Below are 18,551 nucleotides of genomic sequence, written 5' to 3'. Positions count from 1 at the left end.
GCAAAAGCTAATGTCATTGGTCATGTTACTTGAAAAAAATCTGCAACGTTACTGTGTTAACCATTTACTTCAAAACTGTTTTCCATAAATGTGTCCGCATGCAAACCTGAAAAAACTAGGCGATCATACCCCAACCAGAAGGGACGTTCCATTAACAGGAAGTGGGAGTTTCCAACTTCTCTATACTTTTTGAATGCAGCCCAAGTATTGATTGGTCTCTGTGAGCCCTGTTTGAACGTTCCTCCCATTCTAAACCGGCTCAGTTTGACTGTCAAGAACTCTATTCTGCAAGTACACATTTTAAATCTCTTTTCAGAAGCTGAACAACAATTAAAGGTGTATTATGTAATGTGTGTTGGGCTGTTGTTGATAATCACCACTGCAGTTAAAAATAATTTTGAAATCAGTGTTGCATTATCTCAGATGTGTCACACGGGTGATGAATTGGCACTGGGTTATCAGAAAACGTACAGAGGTTCATTGTTTATTAAGCATAATAGTGCATAGTGTTTGGCAAGACAAATGGAAATGTATCGTGAAAGAAAATAAGATTAGCATTGTGTAATTAAACCCCAAAAAGTTATTACTCAAGCACACAACATCATTTCTTTATAGCTGTCTAATCTTGTTTCGGGGTCACAAAGAGGTTGGAACCTGTTGGGGAAACGCCCTATTCAGGTCGCCAGTCCATCACAGTCAGAGTACACAATGCTTGAGCAAATACAGCCATACAGGTACAGTAAGTGTCATTAATAACAAGATTACCAAACTACAACTTTGCGCTCCGCTGTGTGCCGAGCATTTAGCAGATCAGAAGAATGTATAGTTGAAGAATGAGTGCAGTGTTCTTCCAGTGTTTCAACATCCGCACCAGTGAGGATCTACAGGGAAAAGAGCATAAATCAAGAGTCGGATAATGGCTTTAAACTTTGTCTAAATCCTCTCAAATCCTCCAGCGACAGCCTATACCTGAGACACTGACTGTCACATTGACCGTCGCTGTCTCCCCAGTGAATGTGTTCTCAGCCTGGCAGCTGATGGACTCTTCAGAGACGTGGCGGTTCACGGTGATGTCAATCACGCTACCCGTCATCGTCTGCCCGTACAGGGTCCACTTGAAGCTGCAGGAAGGAGAGCAGCTGGCCGAACAATTGAAGCTCGCCATGACCCCGATTTCAAGAACCCTCGGACCTGTGATGACCACATACGTCGGTCCGTCTGTAAGAGAAGAGACACAAAAGAACGACTCAAACGGGTGTCGAGATGCAGAAGAAGTCCATCGATCTTTTGAAGGGGAATCATTTCTTACTTCAACCCCTGATATTTGCTTACCAGGCACCTCCACTTTGGTCACAGCGGATGTGTTTTGCCCCGTCACCGGGTTGGATGCCATGCAGGAGAGGGCGGCCGCGTACGGAGGTATTACAGGTGTGAAGGATATGGAGGCATTTGTAGACAGTACCGCGCCTTCGTAAAACCAGGTGATGGGGCAGATGGGGAAGCAGTCGGTTGCACATCGCAGCTCTGTTGTGGATCCAGGCTGAACCAACATCACCTCGCCCACCGGCCCTTCGTTGGGTTTCTCAATGAGCACCTCATTTGGCCCGTCTGGGTGATATAAGACAACTTATTGAATACTCAGCACTGATTGGGTTGTCAACATTCCATTGACAGTATCTTAAAGGAATATTTTGACGTTTGACATACCACTCTCATGTTTGTACACTGTATATGAAGCTATGACCCGCAGCCTTATATAAAATAAGAGCTTAGCTTCGCTTAAAGACTTGAAGCAGAGGGGAAACTGTTAGCCTGGCTCGGAGGCAAAGATCTGCCTACCAGCATCTCCAAAACTCACACGTTAAAACAACACGCCTGCAATCTGAGATTGCCTAGCGTTATGTGCTGGACTAATTGTTGGCCTGGAGCAGGCAGGCGACTGCTTCCGGGTCAAGAAACGGCAATGAATGACGCCACAAGCACATTGAGATCCCCGACCCTGGTATACTCACAGTTTACTTGCATCAGGTAGCCAACAGACAGGGTGGGGGTTCCACCCACAACTATTACCACCAGGGCGTTGTTGTTGATGGTGCGGTTCTCACCCTCCACTACCAGACATTGGTATAACCCATCATCCTCTCGCAAGAGAAAACTGAATGTGACCGTGGTGTTGTCAGGGGAGAAGTGCACCCTCTCAGACGCTAGCATTTGCCCTCGGTTCTTGAGCCATCTAATGGCGGCGGGTTGCTGAGGGCCAAGGCACTGCAGAGAGAAAGGCTTGCCTGCAACCGGCAGGGCCTGGGAGGTGGGCCGCACTGAGAATGGGTCTGTGCAGAGAGAATATTAAAAAATCAAGTGACGGAAAAAACGATGAACACATCTATGGCCACAAGGCTCCTACAGTATATCACAGTGGTGGACTGTCTAAGGGGCTCCTGCAGCATGCCAGGGGACCATTTATCATGTTTTATCTACCACGGGGGAAGCCAGAGTCCAACACATTGCTCAAACCAATGAAAAGAAATCTGTGGGAGCAATATCGCGGACTCACCAGTGACAGTGAGGTTCATAGTGGCGGTGATGGTGGCGTTAGATAAAATGTTCGTCGCCTCACAGGTCAGAGGCTCAATTTTAGAGTAGTCACTAATAGTGATATCCAGCCGATCGTTCTCGAAAGGCTTCCCCATGAACGTCCAAGTGAAATCGCAGGACGGAGTGCAGTCGGCGATGCACTCGTATGTGTACTGTTTTCCTATTGCCACTGCGCTGTCTCCGGTGATGGTGATGTTGGATAAACCTACAGATGGAGATGACAGGAAGACATTTGAATGTATTGTGCGCAATCGTCTCATTCAAATGACCCACTAGGTGGATTTGTGGTACAGCATTTACAGATACATTCTACCACATAGTCAAAATGCAATTAAGGAGTAAAAGCAGTGTCTCATAATGGCTTCTAAACTTCCCCGTTCTTTAGTTTCAATTTGACCTTTTAACGGATTTAAATCCTCAATGTTACTCATGGTTGTTGCTTATTTATTGTTGTCATTCGAGGTAAGTTCTTTCACATACTCGCCAATTGCAGCTGCAGGGACTTCTCGATGTAGAGATGTGAGACGGTTTCCTGAGCCTTACACGTCACAATTACATCTGCGAGGAAACTGTTAGCAGGCGGAGTGACAGAAATTGTGCTGCCTTGTGCAGTAATGAGCGTCTCCCCCATCCAGGTCACGATCCACGAGAAGTTGCAGGAGGGGTGGCAGTCAGCCAAGCAGGTCAAGTTGGATGTAACTCCTGCAGTCAGGAAGGCTGGACCGCTGACATCTATATTTGTTGGTCCGTCTGAAAAGTTGGAAATTAGTTTAAGGCATTCCTCTTAAACAAAAAAATCTAGTGAGTTTGAATACATTTCTTTTTTAAATTACCAATCACTTGCGGCGTCTTTTGGACGGTGACTGATATTTTCGTAGCGGGATTGACTGCCGTGCAGGTCAGGTTCGGCGTTGGCGCCGGATCCACCAGCTGCAAGCTCAGCTTCGGGCCCTGAGAGGTCTCCTTACCCCAGGTCCAGGTGAACTGGCATGTCGGGTAGCAGCTGGCTGAGCACTGGAACTCATACGGCATTCCCAAAGTCATTATGTCGACCCCGCTGATCACCACTGAGGACGGGCCATCTGCGGTCGGAGATTGGATAGACAGACAGACTTGTATGGGGCTTGCAAGGTTTCATAATTATTTTCAGACATTTTATTTATTGCATGCATTTATTTAATTTAATTGTGGGATAGGCATTTTTGTATTAGTTACTAGGAGCTCGAGCTAGTGTGGGAGGTCAGTAGTTGGACTTGGCACATGAACCATCCATAACAATGATGTCGAAGCATAGAGTAGACGTGTACTCGGTACCAGAACACCGTAATTCAAAGAGCAGCGATCATCATCGGATCACCAGATCTACAGCTACACTTCTCTAACCTGTTGGACACTGCTCAGCTGCGACGGCCCTTGTGTACTCACAGTTGACTTGCATCGTGTAGCCAACAGACTGGATGAGGGGCCCCCCCTCTGCCACCACACATTGGTATAAACCGTCATCGGCCTGCAGGAGAGGACTGAAGGTCATCGTGACGTTGTCAGGGGTGAAATGCACTCGGTCAGAGGCTGACATCGGCTGTTTGTTCTTCAGCCATGTGATGGAGGCTGGGTTCTGAGAGCCAACACACTGCAGGGAGAAAGACTTGCCCGACACTGGTAGGTCCTTGGAGGTGGGATGCACCAAGATGGGGTCTGCGCAGGGAGAATGAACATGATGTGATTACCTAAAACCATTTTAATTTTATTTTTTCATTAAAAAAAAATCAAAGTGCCACAGACTCACCAATGACAGTTAGGTTCATCGTGGAGTTGAGACTGGCGTAAGATATAGAGTTTGTTGCCACACAGGTCAGAGGCTCAATTTTAGAGTAGTCGCTTAAAGTGATCTCAAAGTGACTGGCAAACTTTTTCTTGTCCCCCTCATGATAGATGGGTATCTCTGTTCGGTCTCCCTGGAAAGTCTTCCCCATGTACTTCCACGTAAAGCTGCAGGTTGGGACGCACGATGCGAAGCATGCGAATATGTACTTTTGTCCCATCGTCACTGTGTCGTCACCTTCTATGCTAATGCCAGATATACCTAAAGGAGTTTCAGAACAAGGAGTTTGAATGTATTGTGCTCATTTCACAACAACAACAAAAAAAAGTGAGAGGCTGAACTTTTTCATTATAAGAGAAAGATTTTGTTATATAAATAGAATCAAACAATTAGACTGACTTCCGTCATTTTTAACCAAACTCCTTAAACAGTAAGTGCACACATTCTTTCACCATGCAATATAACCGGTGGGGTTGATTTCCATTCAGCTCTTTCACATACTTGCCACCTGCAGCGTCAGAGTCGTAGAGATGTAGAGATGTGAGATGGTGTCCTCAGCCTCACACGTCAGACTTTCAGAGATGAGGGTGCTGGTAAATGGACTGAAAGACACGGTGTCGCCTTCGAAAGTTTGGAGTTTCTCCCCATACCAGGAAGTAGTCCACCTGTAGCTGCAGGATGGGTAGCAGCTGGCCGAGCAGCTGAAGTTGGATTTAACTCCTGAAGTCAGAAAGGTTGGACCGCTGATCTGTATGTTCGATGGCCCAGCTGCAAAGTTTGGAAATAGATTTGGTTGAAGGAAGTGCCGCTTGGGGAACCCATGAATTTGACTTCACTTTGGTCATCACTCATACCCGTCACTTGCATCGTCTTTTGAACAGATGCTGACTTCCCTGTTGCCGGGTTGTCCGCTGTGCAGGTCAGGGTCTCTGTTGGCTTCGGGTGCAGGAGCTGCAGGCTCAGTACGGGCCCCTGAGTGGTCACATTACCCCTGGTCCAGCTGTACTTGCAGGCCGGGAAGCACGAGGCCTTGCACTGGAAAAAATATGGGATTCCCACTGTCACCACACTGACCCCATCGATCTCCATTGAGGACGGCCCGTCTGCAATAGCACACACGAGAATGCACATTTCTTCCGATTCAAAAATATTCAAGGGAAATTAAGCCTGTGTGTTAAGACTACTACCCTGAGTCAGAAAAGAGCAAAGAAAGTAAACATTTGCTGATGCGAGAGAATCACAATTAAAAGGATCTTACATGAGCTTTCCCCTATGGTTGCACCCTCCCCAGTTTCACTTGTAGAAAAACCTTGGTTGTGAGAGAAGAGAATGCATTAACATCAATCGTTTTCTGGTTGCTCATACAACACAGAAGAATTTTCAGTAAAGAATGTCTGAATTAATGAGCATATAATCCTGCCGAGATGCTGATTGATTCGAGCAGGGCGGCCTCTCTTACCTGTTGAACAGGTGAGCAACAGCAGCAACAGACCGGCTGTGTGATGATCCATGCTGCTGCAGACAATCTGAACAACTATCCACAATCTTATAACCACCCACACTCTTATAACGCATGGGGGAAAAAGGCCTTGCCCACTGTTATCACCCACTAATTACGAAACACAGACAACAAATGACCTCAATGTTACTGGCAAAGGAGGGCAGCATGTAGTTTTATCAGCTGGCTCTATTCTCTGCAGAGGGCGTGCATGCAAGCGGCCGACGTGTTGTGTGGTTTTGTCTTTCGTGGATTGCGGTTTCTTTTGTACCTGCAGGCTTGATTCAGGCCAGGCCATATGGCGCCGTCGCTTTTTCATATCTGCCTGCGGTTGCAAATGTAAAGACTCTAAACTTGATTAATCCCAGCGGCTTGATAGACTACATCTCCAGTTGCCTGCCAGATCTGATTTTGGTGTTTTCTTCGGGGTTCTGTTAATGTTACTATCATTACTTAATTTTTATAATTTGAACTGAAATTGTTTAACTCAGGAGATGACGAGTTGCACCCTAACATATACATGATAGTAATAGTTGCATTAACTACAATTTTCGAATCTGTGAGAGGCAAAATGTATTGTGCCTCCCAAACCGTCTCTCAGATATTAGAGAAAACTTTCCCTAGTAAAAAAAAAGGTTGATTATTTTTATATTTCAATTACTGCCAGAGTCCCTTTACCTTCTCTACTACCATGACCTCATCAAAAGGTGTAACTCAAACCTCAGAAATGAAATCTCAGATGATTTACATCTTTGTTTTATCAAAGCACTAAGGAGTACACACCACAGTGCGGCACTTTAGAAAGTGTTTGTCAGTGGATTGATATAAACCCTGGGTGTGTCTTTAAACTGTCACTGCTGTTTGCCGACATGAGATTACTGCAAAACATGGACCTGAAGTGTGGGGAGGTATTGAACTGACCTTCCATTTAGATTACATTTCGACACACACAAATTTCCCCATAATGTCAATGTGCCTCATCCGGTTAGAAATAAGCTTACCCGTTGAGTGTGATTACATCACTTCTCACCACAGATCTCAGTGATATTCCATCACCATCCAACCTGCAGGTGGAGCCACGGCTGAATCAAGACCATCTGATCCTTTTGACATCCTCACAAGAGTTCCAGTTTAAAGCCTCTACACACACCTACACTTTTCACTTATTGGGTGATTAGACTTCTTCTCTGGAAACTATGACTCATATCTCCCTCACCCTCCTGTTATTAGATTGAAACTAATGACAGCTTTATACCTTGTTATTAATCATTTAGACTTAGTGGCTTTAGGTCATTTCCAGCCAAGCTCCACCCACCAACCTGAGCAAAAGCCTGAAAACATCTGAAAACATCAGAGTCTGGTCCTGTATGGAAACCACTACAATGACATTTTGATGCAAGTAAGAGATGTTGAAAGAAAGCGTCACACACATATTCATGCTGGGGACCCCACCAGATGTTTGATTTCTGGAATTTTTATGTTCTTAGTATATTTAATATAAATATATATATATATATATATATATATATATATATATATATATATATATATATATATTATGATTGTTTTTCTTTAATAATATGTGTATGAGACTTCTTTTTGTGTCATAGACCTCTCCCTATGGTATTGGTTTCTTCCCTGCCGTTACACATCTGGAGTGAGCCCCCTAGGAAGAGGACAAGTTGGCTTGAATGTGTGTTGCTGAAGTGGGTTAGCACAGCATAAACGTGTGAAAATGAAATGCAATTTGTTAGAAACACTTAATTTTATTTGAAAGATGTAGGCACAGTTATCTTCGCAAAATAGTTAGATAGTACCAGCTATAGTTAGTAGCCATCCCTCTATCCGGTTGTTTAGCTCTCCGGCTCACTAGTCGTGACTTATATGCACAATATGATTAGATTAGATATTAGATGATTAGATATGTCGATCCAGAAAATGAATCAGTAATAATTGAATTAATCACTTAATCATTTAAGGCATGAGGCTCTTCTTCCCCATTCATATGACATTTTCAGACCATTCAAGGGGTGATGATGCTCTCTGTGTGAGTGTGATCTGTCTTTATTATCTATGATTTCTAAATTAATTTGCATTATGGATACTGTCTTTTTACGTGAATTTATGCCACTTAAAACTTTTGGGTGAAGCAGACAAGATTAAGCTCTTTTTCAAGAATAGTGGCAGCAGTGTTCTGCACTGCTGCCACTATTCTGAGTGAATAAGTAACAGCACAAATAATTGACGTGAAAATCTCTAAATAAATGTACAGTATTGACCCTGATATGTGGGAGATTACTGAGATACAAGAAAAGGTCTTATACTTGTGGTTCAAGTCATCAGTGCATTTTATTAATTTATAGATGTCAACATTTCAAATGTATTGATGTGGAAGAATCTTACAAAGTCAACATATTCATGACATATCCACACTTGGATATTGAAGTGCTTTTCCACGCCTCTCACTGGAAAGTTCAAACAGGGTTCGGCCTCCTGTTAACCTGCCACACCAATGGAGAAGAATGCAGCGTGAAACTACTGGTCCATGAGTCAATAACTCTGCACAGCTCAAATACAATTGTTCATCACAAATTCATTCACAGCAAGAAAGATCTGACGGACAGAGACAAAGACGGAGAAAGAAAGAGAGGAATTATTTGTATGATGGTAGGGACAATACGTCTGTAAATGTCATTACAGCTAATGTAATAATTCCCCCTGCTACATTAGTAAGCCTCACCTGTCACAGTGGCCAGGCAGCAGAAATGATGAAGGCCAGCAGCAGCACAGCCGAGGCCTCTTCAGGACGAGCGGACAGGTTCCGGTCTGACCCTGGGAACGAGAAAAGAAAACGGTTGAAGTAACCGTGTACGGCATTGAGAGGATGTACGATGGTGCACGTTTAACCTACGTGCTATTTGTACTGTCTTTGAGGCTGTGGCGGTCCTCTTTGAAGCAGTGTTCTGAGCCTCACACTTGAGAGTGACTGATTTCAGCGGATGGTCCACCATCGTCTCGATCACGTTGCCCCTCACAGTCTGACCGTTCATAGACGACACGTAGCGACAAGAGGGCAGGCATTCAGCGGTGCACACGAACTTGTACTTTTCTGCAATTTCTATCCCGTCGGGGCCTATGATCTGAACCTTGGATGGACCAGCTGAAAGAAAGATGGTGAGGAGAGATCAGAAAAAGCTAATACCTGGTTGAAAAACTGCAAATGTACTTATTAATAAAATACTTTTACTGTAAAGGTGTTCTCTTATTCCCCCCACCAGTAGTGAAACTCGTTCACTTACATATCACAGCTATGTAGCGAGTAGCGACGACAAACAGCCCGGACACGCTGTTGGTGGCTTTGCACATGAGAAGTTTAGAGCTGTCCATCTCCTGAGGAGTGATAGAAATAACATTCCCCTGACCGCTTATCCACGGGCCTTTGTCTGTCTTCCAGGCGTAGGTGCAAGATGGCCGACAGTAGGAGTGGCAACTGTAGGTGTGGCTCACCGATGGATGCATCAGATCGGGGCCTGTGATGGAAACATTGGCAGGTCCGGCTAAGGTGAGGAAGACAAATGTATGATCATTAGAAAGCAAAGGCGTTCTCAAAGCGCAGAAGTTGTGAATAAGCTGTAGGTCAATTACACAGACACCAACTCTTAACAACATCTCATTCAAATATAAAGAAATCAGCTGTCACTTACCCAACACTTGCAGTCGCTTTGTTGTGGTGGCAGTCAGTCCTGTACCGTCACTTGTAACTGCACATGTCACTGTTAGGGCCTCCACCCAGCTGTTAACAGTGAAGGCTAACACGTTTCCCTGACCCTGGGCACTCTGTCCATCCAAAGACATAGAAAACGTACATGCTCGGCAGTCAGTGTCACATTCAACGCTGCTCGGCACACCCACAGTCACGTAGTCCGGACCGACAATTGTACAGTTGATTTTCTCTCCATCTGAAAATGACACCAGTCAAAATTACCACTATGATCTAGAGACAGGATTCACTTTCCTGTACAGTAATCATATATTATAGTGATTTTTGTTAGTATCTGAAGGTTTTATTGTTTATTTAAATGTAAAATCACTCACTCTCATTGTCGTCATCTAGTTCAGGTTTCTCTCCATCTGTAGACAGTACTGGCTGAAGGCCTACACGGTCAATGAAAACGTATTCATTATCTAAAACATTAGTATTCATACCAATAACAGCGGCCATTTTACACATTCTTCATCAGCAGATGGTGTGATATGGTTGAAAGCTCAGGCAAAAGCTAATAAGTGGACCTTTGAGTTATTTTTGTCAAATATCTTGGCGAATTGAACAAAAAAGCTGTGGTGGAAGAAATATCACACCAATTAATTAAGCACGTCTGTGTAACTTTTCGAAGAAGAAATAACTTCTATTTTACAAGCAATAAAATGCACCCTCTCTCAGTTCAATACGCTCAAGCATTTTGCTGCTGCACCTTTACATGGTCTGACCAGTAGCATACAGTAGTTTGTCTAATGATAGCTAACGTTTGCCTACTTTACTGACATAATTCTTCTGTAATTAAAACATGGGCTTGCATTACACCAGTGTTAAAGTGCCATTTTACATGTAAGAAAGAGTATGACGAAAAGTACAAAAATATTTTTAGCAAATTATTCTTGAAGTATTTAAACTAATAGCCCCTAATATACCGAAAAAATGTGTGTGTATTGAATTATTGGATTAGAAGTAGCATTTTACTGTTGTAGCTGGTTGAGGTGGAGCTAATTGTGACTACTTTAAATAGTGTTGTCTAGTTTAATTTACAGCAATACCTCATGTTTTAAAAGCTGATATTTTTTACAATCTTCATCTTTCAAGTAACTATAGCTTTCAAATAAATGAAATGGAGTAGAAAGTCTAATATTTACTTCTGACATGTAGAGGACCCAAAGTTTCAACTAGCTTGAAAATGGAAAACTTAAGTAAAGTACCTGAAAAGTTTACTGTAGTTCATGATCCATTACATTTATAAAGGGTATTATACACAAAGTAAAGAGTTTTCCCAATAAAAACAGTAAAAAAAAGTTTTCCCAACAGCCATTAAAATCAGCACTTATACACTGAGCCAATGACCATATTATCACAACTAAAAATCAACTCTCCCACTGGTATTTTTGTCAGAAGGAAAATCCTTGTATTACCTGCCAGAAACAGCAGCAACAGAAGTCTTCTGAGATTTGAGCGTCCTCCGTATTTTTTAGATATGGCGGTATTATCCATTGTACAGCCACCAGGAAATAGACAGCCAGCACTGCAGTCAGTCAGTCAACATCAGCCGGCAAACAGCTCTTATCAGAGAGAGCCGAGAAGAAACATATCTGCCTACTTAGTCACTCTAATGACAAATCTATTGCTGTCTTAATTGATGGCAGATCAAACCCCGTAGAGGGTGACATTTTGCAGATTTTCCTCAGCAACAAATAACCTATTTAGAACTATTTACCGGTGAATCTTGGGTCAGTTTTCCAGATGAGATAGATGGTTACAGAGCTACACTTCTCCCGTCTTCGGGCCTCTGGCTCAGAGTCAGTTTAAGGGAGTGTTTTGGAGATTGTAGGATGGTTTAAGGGTGAGGAGACTGACCCAAATATGGAAATGTTACAGGTCTGATCACTGTAAAAGGGAACTTGTCCCAGACAAATAGGGATTTCATATTGGAAAACACATACTGTACGTACAACAAAATGTAACATGGCATCATCTTAACTCAGCTACAGAGTAAATTGTAATTTGGGAATTAGTCCTTTATGTAGTCCTAACATGTTTATGCTACCTGCAATGGTTAATATGATGTGTGTGACATTATCCACTTCTGCATTCCCAGCATTTATGTTGGTATTGTACGATAGGTGGCCTCGCCCTTTATTCCCGAAATACATCCATTATCAGACTAAATTATCAAAATGCAAACAGACAAATAAAAAAAACCTGCCACGTAATGGATACACTGACCTCAGGGAGCAGTAGCTTTATGAATTTGAACATGTTGTCTATGGTTGATGGATAAATAATCTGACACACAAACACACAGCTGAGCCTCTTAACAACTGAGCATATCACATTTATTGAAATTTGAACAAGCTAATCATATTATTACTCCTACGCAAACACAGTAAAAGTCAACAAGATATTTTTTTTGGTACAAGTGTGTATGTGTGCACAATGTGTGTACGTGTGTGCTCCTAAAGTGACGTCTCTCTGGAGTCCCTGGGCGGCCTGAAGGTCAGTATCTCTGTGAAAGTGTGACCTGCACAAACAGAAAGAGGATTACACATCAGCCATTCTAAACTGCTTTTTTCCCCTGTTATTTTTACCTTTTGCATATCTAGTAAATGGCTCGTTCTCTGTATCGCTACACATTAAAAGAAGCGTCAAGTACCATCAAAGATCTGCAGTGACCTCCTCTGGCAAACAGCAGGTACTGTAACTAATGAGTATGACCTGCGAATGAACAAAACTAATGTTTCTTACGTTTCCACTGGTCCAGCGGTAGGTCCGTGTTGTCCATGGTCTGATCATAAGGCAGCGCCTCAGTCTCCTCCTCAGCCTCTCTGTACTCGCTGAAGAAAGGCAGATCGAGCGCCTCCGAGGCGCTCACCCTCCGCTCCGGGTCCAGGAGCAGCATCTTTTCCAGGACGCTCACCGCTGCGTGGCACACATACATGTCAAGGTCAGCACAACTGGGTTTGGCGCCACCGACACCCGGCTAAACTGGGGAGCAGAGATCTGTACGTACCATTTGAGCTAGCTTTGGAGAAAAGGGAGTGCAAGTCTTTTTTTGGCACTTTTGGCAGACTTCTGATGTAGTTTTTGGCCTGTCGAGAGAGGAGGTGGAGAGAAAGAGGATGACAAAGGTTGGTGTGCTAAGGGACTTTTTTATAAGTCAGAAAGAAGACGGGTATTGACAAGTGATGTGATACTTATTGTCTTTCTATTGACCATTTCATAGCAAAAGGTTTAAACCAAACACTCAGTATTAGAAAGCATTCTAACAACTACCTCTCTGAGGTTTGAGTGAGTAAACTTTGAACTACCAGCTTTTAACTTTACAGCCAGTGAGTGCATCCAGTGTATCTTAAGCGTGTCAGTCCAACCCCAGGGTACGACTTACGTCTTGGCTCTGTAGCTTCACAACAAAGTCAGCCGCTGGGGTTCCTGTAATCTTCATGATTTCTCTGAGCTGGTCCAGGTCTGGCAGTAGCTGTGGTCAAGAATCATCCGTTGCGTGGATTTTTACCTTTCAAGTATGAGCTTTCTTTTCCATGTATAATGCTTTAGTGTAAACATGTACAGACAGTGAAAACAGGAAAATAGGTAATTAAATGATTTAATGATTAAGACAAAACCAGGCCGGTGTAGATGACAGTCAAGGATACGATCACTTCCTTTGAACAGCGGCTTCCCCAGCAGCATCTCTGCCATGATACAACCTGCCGACCAAATATCCACTGCAACAAGAGAGAAAAACGTCAGCTCTCTCGTCGTGAAACCCTCTTCGCCTTTTTTTCCTCCATTCCCATTGACACAAAATGTGACGAGGGTTTACCAGTTTGTGTGTAGTGCATCCAGTTGAGGATAACCTCGGGCGCTCGGTACCAGCGCGTCACAACGTAGCCAGTCATTTCCGCGTCGGCCTGCCTCGCCAGGCCAAAATCAAGAATCTAAAGCAGGAGGGGGGGGAAGAAAAGCAGAGCTGTTGCATTGAAATGTTTAGGTGTGTGGGATGTTCCCATTAAAACAACTTCATGTTAAGTTAGAGTACCTTTAGCTCACAGTCCGGGTTGATGGCTAAATTTCCAGGTTTAAGATCCTGGAGAAGAAGATCAAAAGAATAGTTATACATAGAAGTCATCAGAATGCTTTGGGGCAAAAATCAGTTATATGTTAACACCTGGAGACTTTCAGGTAACAAAGGAGGAAATTAATACATCAATATTTTATAATGAAATCATCAATATAAAGTGAAACAGACAGCGTATAAATCTGTTTAGAAAGGCATGGAAGTAACTGCACAGAGCTCCCTGTGTGGGAATCAGGATGAATGGGATTGAGTGTGGAAAAGAGCAAGAGCCCCACCCCCAAAGCTCATAGTCTGAAAGGTCAAAGGTCACGCACCCTGTGGATGATCCCTGCAGAGTGGATATACTGAGGAGAGAGGAGACACAGACAGCATCAGCAACTTGAGCTCAACTCGTGAAAAACAAGTGTACGACCCTCACTTGGAGGCGACGTGGTAACCACACTTGAATGTGTAATTAATGAGTATGTATCCGCATCTGCAGCGGTTTTCACCTTGAGTCCTCTCAGCATCTGATAGATGAGGAACTGCACCCTGTCCTCTGACAATCTCTCCAGCTTCATCAGCTTGCCAAGGTCAGTGCCCATGAACGGCATCACCAGGTAACTGCAGGGATGAGAGCGGAGGAGTCGGATCACACCAGAGGAAAAAACAACCTGTTTTATAGTCGGCAGCGCTCGGAAACTTACAAGTCACGCAAGCGGTCCAATGCGATCTCAGCAGTGAAAACGTCCAGCAGCCCAATGACCTGATCAGGAGAAATTAAAGCAAAAATAAGATAAAAATAGCTGTCTTTTCCCCTTCAACCTGTCTTATCTGCTTTATGCTGCCGTCCTATTCCCCTTGTTTTAAAAAAACAACAACAACACAGAAGATGCATTGTGCAACTTTAAAATACTTCTCCCTCTTTTGTCTTTCGGAGAGCATTCTTACGTTTTCATGCTTCATGTGTTTGAGGAGTCGCAGCTCCCTGTAGGCCCTTTTGGCAAAAAGTTTAGACTGGAAGGGCCGATGGAGTTTCTTGATGGCCACCTGCGTCCCCATCCGGCGGTCCCATGCTGAACTGAAACAGACACGATGTAATTAAAAAAACTAAAGCTTGCACTGGTTCAATTTCACCAACAAAAACTAAATTGTTGTGTCCAAATTCCATCACTTACGACGTTTTTCCCGGCAGACATTTGAACATGTCTATAAGGAAATCCACTAAGTGTAATTAATAGCATCTAAATGGAACAGTGCCCCATTAAGGATGTTAATTACACCTGTGCCTTTTCTTGCTAGGACAAGAGACAATGTCTGCTGTCTGTTTGTGACTAAAGACAATGCAGTGGTGCATTCTATATACACTTAACTCGGGCTCTTTGACTTCTTCCAAACAATGAGACTGGGGGGTGGTTCTCTTTGTTGACCCTCATCCATATACAACACAATGCCCAGAGAGGCCCTGCAGAGCCAGCTGGGTGGTGATACTGCTGACCAAAATATCCCACACCAGCAGCACTGTTGCTGCAGGAATAGTACTAGATTACTCAAGTGAAAGTAAAAGTATTGAAGTAAAAATCTACTTATGTAAATAAAACGAGGTAAGAGTGGCTCATCAAATGGTCTGACATGGTACTTTTTTAATGTAGATGTGTTGTTTGTTTCTCGTGCAATGGGAAGAGGGTCAGTTCCTGTTGATTTCTTTACATATAATACTTAAAATACTACTATAATAAATACTTAGACAGAGCCGCTAATGTATATGCTGAATACAAAAAAACAGAAAATACAAAATGAGGTGTTTTTGAATGAGAGTGCATTTGGTAAATTCATTGAATAGTCCGACATGGCATAAACCCTACGCTCAATCAGCTGACATCAAAATTCAACCAAGACTCTGATCGGTAAAACAGATGTCTCACTTACCACACCGTCCCATAGGCTCCTGTTCCGACCTGCTTCAGGTCCCGGTACCTCTCGGGAACCTCCCACGCGGTTCTGTTTACCTCCTGTCGGTAGTATCCCGTCCTGGCCAGCACAGACATACCGCAGCGACTAGACGAGGCTGAGGTCAGGATGTGGGTCCGCTCATGTAAACAAACTGAGGTTTTTATTTTATTTATGTCCAAACCACCAAGACTCGCTGTCCGTCCCGCAGAGAAGACTTTAGTGCGGCGCAAATTCCTCCAGCGGACCCCTTGAGCGCTTTGCGTGGTAGCCACCCCCTAACACACACACACACACACACACACACACACACACACACACACACTCACACTCACACTCACACACACACACACACACACACACACACACACACACACACACACACACACACACTCACACTCACACTCACACTCACACACACACACACACACACACACATTGTTAGTCATGGCTCCTGGTCGCCAGGGCAGTATATGGGTGTGTCTACAATGTGGGGAGGAAAGCCACAAAACATCTGCTCACCCTAAGGTTCACGTTATAGGGCTACCGTATAATACTCCTGTAATATCCCTAGAATGACATGCAGGCAGAGATGGCAAACTAGTCTGTAACTTTGCATTACTGATCATCATAGAATGCCATTAAAAATGCGTCCAGATTGCTTAATAATCTGTTAAAATGTATTGATTAGATTGATTATAATCACGTTGTTTTTATTTCCTGTGGTGTCGTGGCAATATTACTACTTGACGGCACTATACTATACTATATATTATATTTTGCCATGCTATACTATAATATATGATTATATTCTATACTATATATATATATATATATATATATATATATATATATATATATATATATATATATATATATATACTATGCTATTCTACATTACACAACTATATTCCATACTAATCTTTACTACATTATTCTGTGCTATACTAATCTCATTCGCTGCTATGCTATGCTATTCTATACTGAACTTTACTATACTATTCTAGACTATATGCTATGCTGTGATATACTATAGTATACTATTGTATTATAGATTATCCAATGCTGTACTCTATTACTGTATTATGCTTTCCCATACTGACTGGACTATGGTATAGACCAGGGGTATTCAATTAAAATTCCAAAAGGTCCAGATTGAGAAAATCTCCTTGCGCAAAGGTCCGGAAAATTACAATAATATCTAACTTGCGCTATATATACGTATATATATATATATATATATATATATATATATATGTATATATATATATATATGTATATATATAAATACATGTATATACGTATATATATATATATATGTATATGTATATATATATATATATATATATATATATATATATATATATATATATATTCAAGAAGTCTAGTAGTAGTAACGTCTCTGTGTAGTCAACAACTGTTAAATCAAATAAAGAAAGTACACATCAATTATATTTCAACAATTATTATTCTCAGTTTTCAAATTGAACTGGATGGATTATAAATAATACATAGAAATACATGAATAAATGTTCTTCTCATTACAAGTAAAATAAAGGCTGGATTAAAGAATAACTGACATAACTGAAAACTTTCAAAACATGTAAAAGCATCTTAAGAGGAAATGGTGCATAGTTACGAAATCATTTCACCTCAGGTTGATAGCAGACCACCTCAAGGTTTCACTCAGAGAGAACCAGGACATTCTGATGTAACATTTCAAAATGAAAGCCCTTCAAAATCGCTGAACAATCTCTGAACATATGAGACACACTGGTTTTAAACTGTCCGTGGGAAGAATTAACCTATAAGAGTCTGTTCTTTCTTGGTTAAAGACTCTGGTCTCTCTGACCACTTTTCTCTTTTCGGAGAACGTCATGAGAAACAACTTCTCTGACTCACGTAATTATTCACCTGCCCTTCGTTCTCTTTCCTCTCTCAGCCCCGTGTGTGTACATCTCACTCGAGTCGGGAAACGTGTCAGAATACCCATATTTGATTGACTGAGCTGCATCACGTGATGTGATTTACAACGCATGAATTGGTCGGTTTGTTTCCTGGACCACTGACCGAGAGCCGCAAAGGCTAGAAAAGCTGCGCCGGTTAAAATATAGGGGCTCCGTCAAAATGTAATAATTCTCAATTATCTACCGGTTTTAGGTCCAGGGTCCGGATACAACGGCGTCTGGGTCCGGATCCGGACCGGGGTCCGCTTATTAGTGACCCCTGGTATAGACTATATTTTTCCATTCTTTTCTGTACTACTATACTATATTATTCTATACTATGCTGTTCTTTACTATATACCGTATTATACTATACCATACTGTTCTAGACTATAGTATTCTAGTCTTTTATGTACTATTTACTATACTATACTATTAACTAGAGTTAACTAGAGTTAACTAGAGTTAACTGTACTATACTATACTATTCTATTCTATTCTATATTTGAGACAACTGACTGTATGTGTCCATATGTCACCCCATATGTCACCCCAAAGCCATGGATAACAATATGCTGCTACAACAGCCTCCACTTTTCTAAGAAGGCTTATCTACAAGTTTTTGGAGCCTGGCTGACCGTTGGCCTGGTTCGCAGTTGCCGTTCCAATTCATCCCATAGGTGTTGGTTGGGGTTGAGGTCAGGGCTCTGAGAAGGGCAGTCATGTTCATCCTCAACAGACTGGAATAACTGTTAATGAAACTTGCTTCAGGCAACAGGAAAGGGACTCTCCCAAACTGTTGCCATAAAGGTGGAAACACGCAATTCACACTTGACATAATTTCCTTAATTGGAACAAGGAAGTCAATGCTAAAAAACAATTTCCATCCCAAAAGTAGGCCTATGTGGACGGAGGTGTCA

At 42.4% G+C, this 18,551-nt stretch overlaps 3 protein-coding genes across 5 annotated transcripts; all 3 read right to left on the bottom strand.

The window, feature by feature from the left end:
* Nucleotides 1–468: 468 nt before the first annotated feature.
* LOC137877199 (carcinoembryonic antigen-related cell adhesion molecule 5-like) lies at nt 469–5,958 on the bottom strand. The gene is made up of 13 exons (XM_068716945.1): nt 5,877–5,958; nt 5,676–5,726; nt 5,272–5,520; nt 4,919–5,185; nt 4,382–4,678; nt 4,021–4,290; nt 3,429–3,677; nt 3,076–3,345; nt 2,555–2,800; nt 2,013–2,330; nt 1,333–1,608; nt 970–1,218; nt 469–881 (listed from the first exon to the last, which is right to left on the bottom strand). Exons 1-13 carry the CDS (start codon nt 5,926–5,928, stop codon nt 859–861), a joined length of 2,817 nt encoding a protein of 938 aa, XP_068573046.1. The 5' UTR covers nt 5,929–5,958; the 3' UTR covers nt 469–858.
* Nucleotides 5,959–8,245: 2,287 nt separating this feature from the next.
* Nucleotides 8,246–11,469, bottom strand: LOC137877083 (protogenin A-like). 2 transcript variants are annotated; one of them, XM_068716767.1, is made up of 7 exons: nt 11,097–11,469; nt 10,011–10,070; nt 9,620–9,874; nt 9,215–9,472; nt 8,827–9,075; nt 8,656–8,747; nt 8,246–8,528 (listed from the first exon to the last, which is right to left on the bottom strand). In XM_068716767.1, the coding sequence occupies exons 1-6, from the start codon at nt 11,173–11,175 to the stop codon at nt 8,659–8,661; spliced, it is 990 nt and encodes a 329-aa protein (XP_068572868.1). In that variant the 5' UTR covers nt 11,176–11,469; the 3' UTR covers nt 8,246–8,528; nt 8,656–8,658. The 2 variants fall into 2 exon arrangements, with proteins under 2 accessions (XP_068572868.1, XP_068572867.1); XM_068716766.1 differs by having other exon boundaries at nt 8,246–8,416.
* A 549-nt stretch (nt 11,470–12,018) lies between these two features.
* mapk12b (mitogen-activated protein kinase 12b) lies at nt 12,019–16,359 on the bottom strand. Of its 2 annotated transcripts, none has more exons than XM_068716716.1 (12): nt 15,665–16,359; nt 14,687–14,816; nt 14,443–14,501; nt 14,248–14,359; nt 14,071–14,100; nt 13,718–13,765; nt 13,502–13,616; nt 13,332–13,403; nt 13,067–13,146; nt 12,692–12,770; nt 12,427–12,600; nt 12,019–12,202 (listed from the first exon to the last, which is right to left on the bottom strand). In XM_068716716.1, exons 1-12 carry the CDS (start codon nt 15,781–15,783, stop codon nt 12,138–12,140), a joined length of 1,083 nt encoding a protein of 360 aa, XP_068572817.1. In that variant the 5' UTR covers nt 15,784–16,359; the 3' UTR covers nt 12,019–12,137. The 2 variants fall into 2 exon arrangements, with proteins under 2 accessions (XP_068572817.1, XP_068572818.1); XM_068716717.1 differs by having other exon boundaries at nt 14,687–14,811; nt 15,665–15,761.
* Between the last annotated feature and the right edge of the window lie 2,192 nt (nt 16,360–18,551).

The sequence above is a fragment of the Cebidichthys violaceus genome, unplaced genomic scaffold, assembly GCF_023349555.1.
Source record: "Cebidichthys violaceus isolate CVI_PGR_0920_01 unplaced genomic scaffold, fCebVio1.0.p SCAF_21, whole genome shotgun sequence".
Taxonomy (NCBI): Eukaryota; Metazoa; Chordata; class Actinopteri; order Perciformes; family Stichaeidae; genus Cebidichthys; species Cebidichthys violaceus.
This window is presented reverse-complemented; position numbering and strand designations above follow the sequence as displayed.

Coding starts and splice junctions, on each gene's coding strand:
- mapk12b (XM_068716716.1), bottom strand. CDS start 15,783: ATGTCTGTGCTGGCCAGGACGGGATACTACCGACAGGAGGTAAACAGA. Junction 13,404..13,501: donor GATGCACTACACACAAACTG/GTAAACCCTCGT, acceptor CTCTTGTTGCAG/TGGATATTTGGTCGGCAGGT. Junction 13,147..13,331: donor GCTGTTCAAAGGAAGTGATC/GTATCCTTGACT, acceptor AGCTACTGCCAG/ACCTGGACCAGCTCAGAGAA.
- LOC137877083 (XM_068716767.1), bottom strand. CDS start 11,175: ATGGATAATACCGCCATATCTAAAAAATACGGAGGACGCTCAAATCTC. Junction 9,473..9,619: donor AAAGCGACTGCAAGTGTTGG/GTAAGTGACAGC, acceptor TCCTCACCTTAG/CCGGACCTGCCAATGTTTCC. Junction 9,076..9,214: donor TCGCTACATAGCTGTGATAT/GTAAGTGAACGA, acceptor TCTTTCTTTCAG/CTGGTCCATCCAAGGTTCAG.
- LOC137877199 (XM_068716945.1), bottom strand. CDS start 5,928: ATGGATCATCACACAGCCGGTCTGTTGCTGCTGTTGCTCACCTGTTCA. Junction 5,521..5,675: donor AACCATAGGGGAAAGCTCAT/GTAAGATCCTTT, acceptor GTGCTATTGCAG/ACGGGCCGTCCTCAATGGAG. Junction 1,609..2,012: donor CTACCTGATGCAAGTAAACT/GTGAGTATACCA, acceptor TATATCACCCAG/ACGGGCCAAATGAGGTGCTC.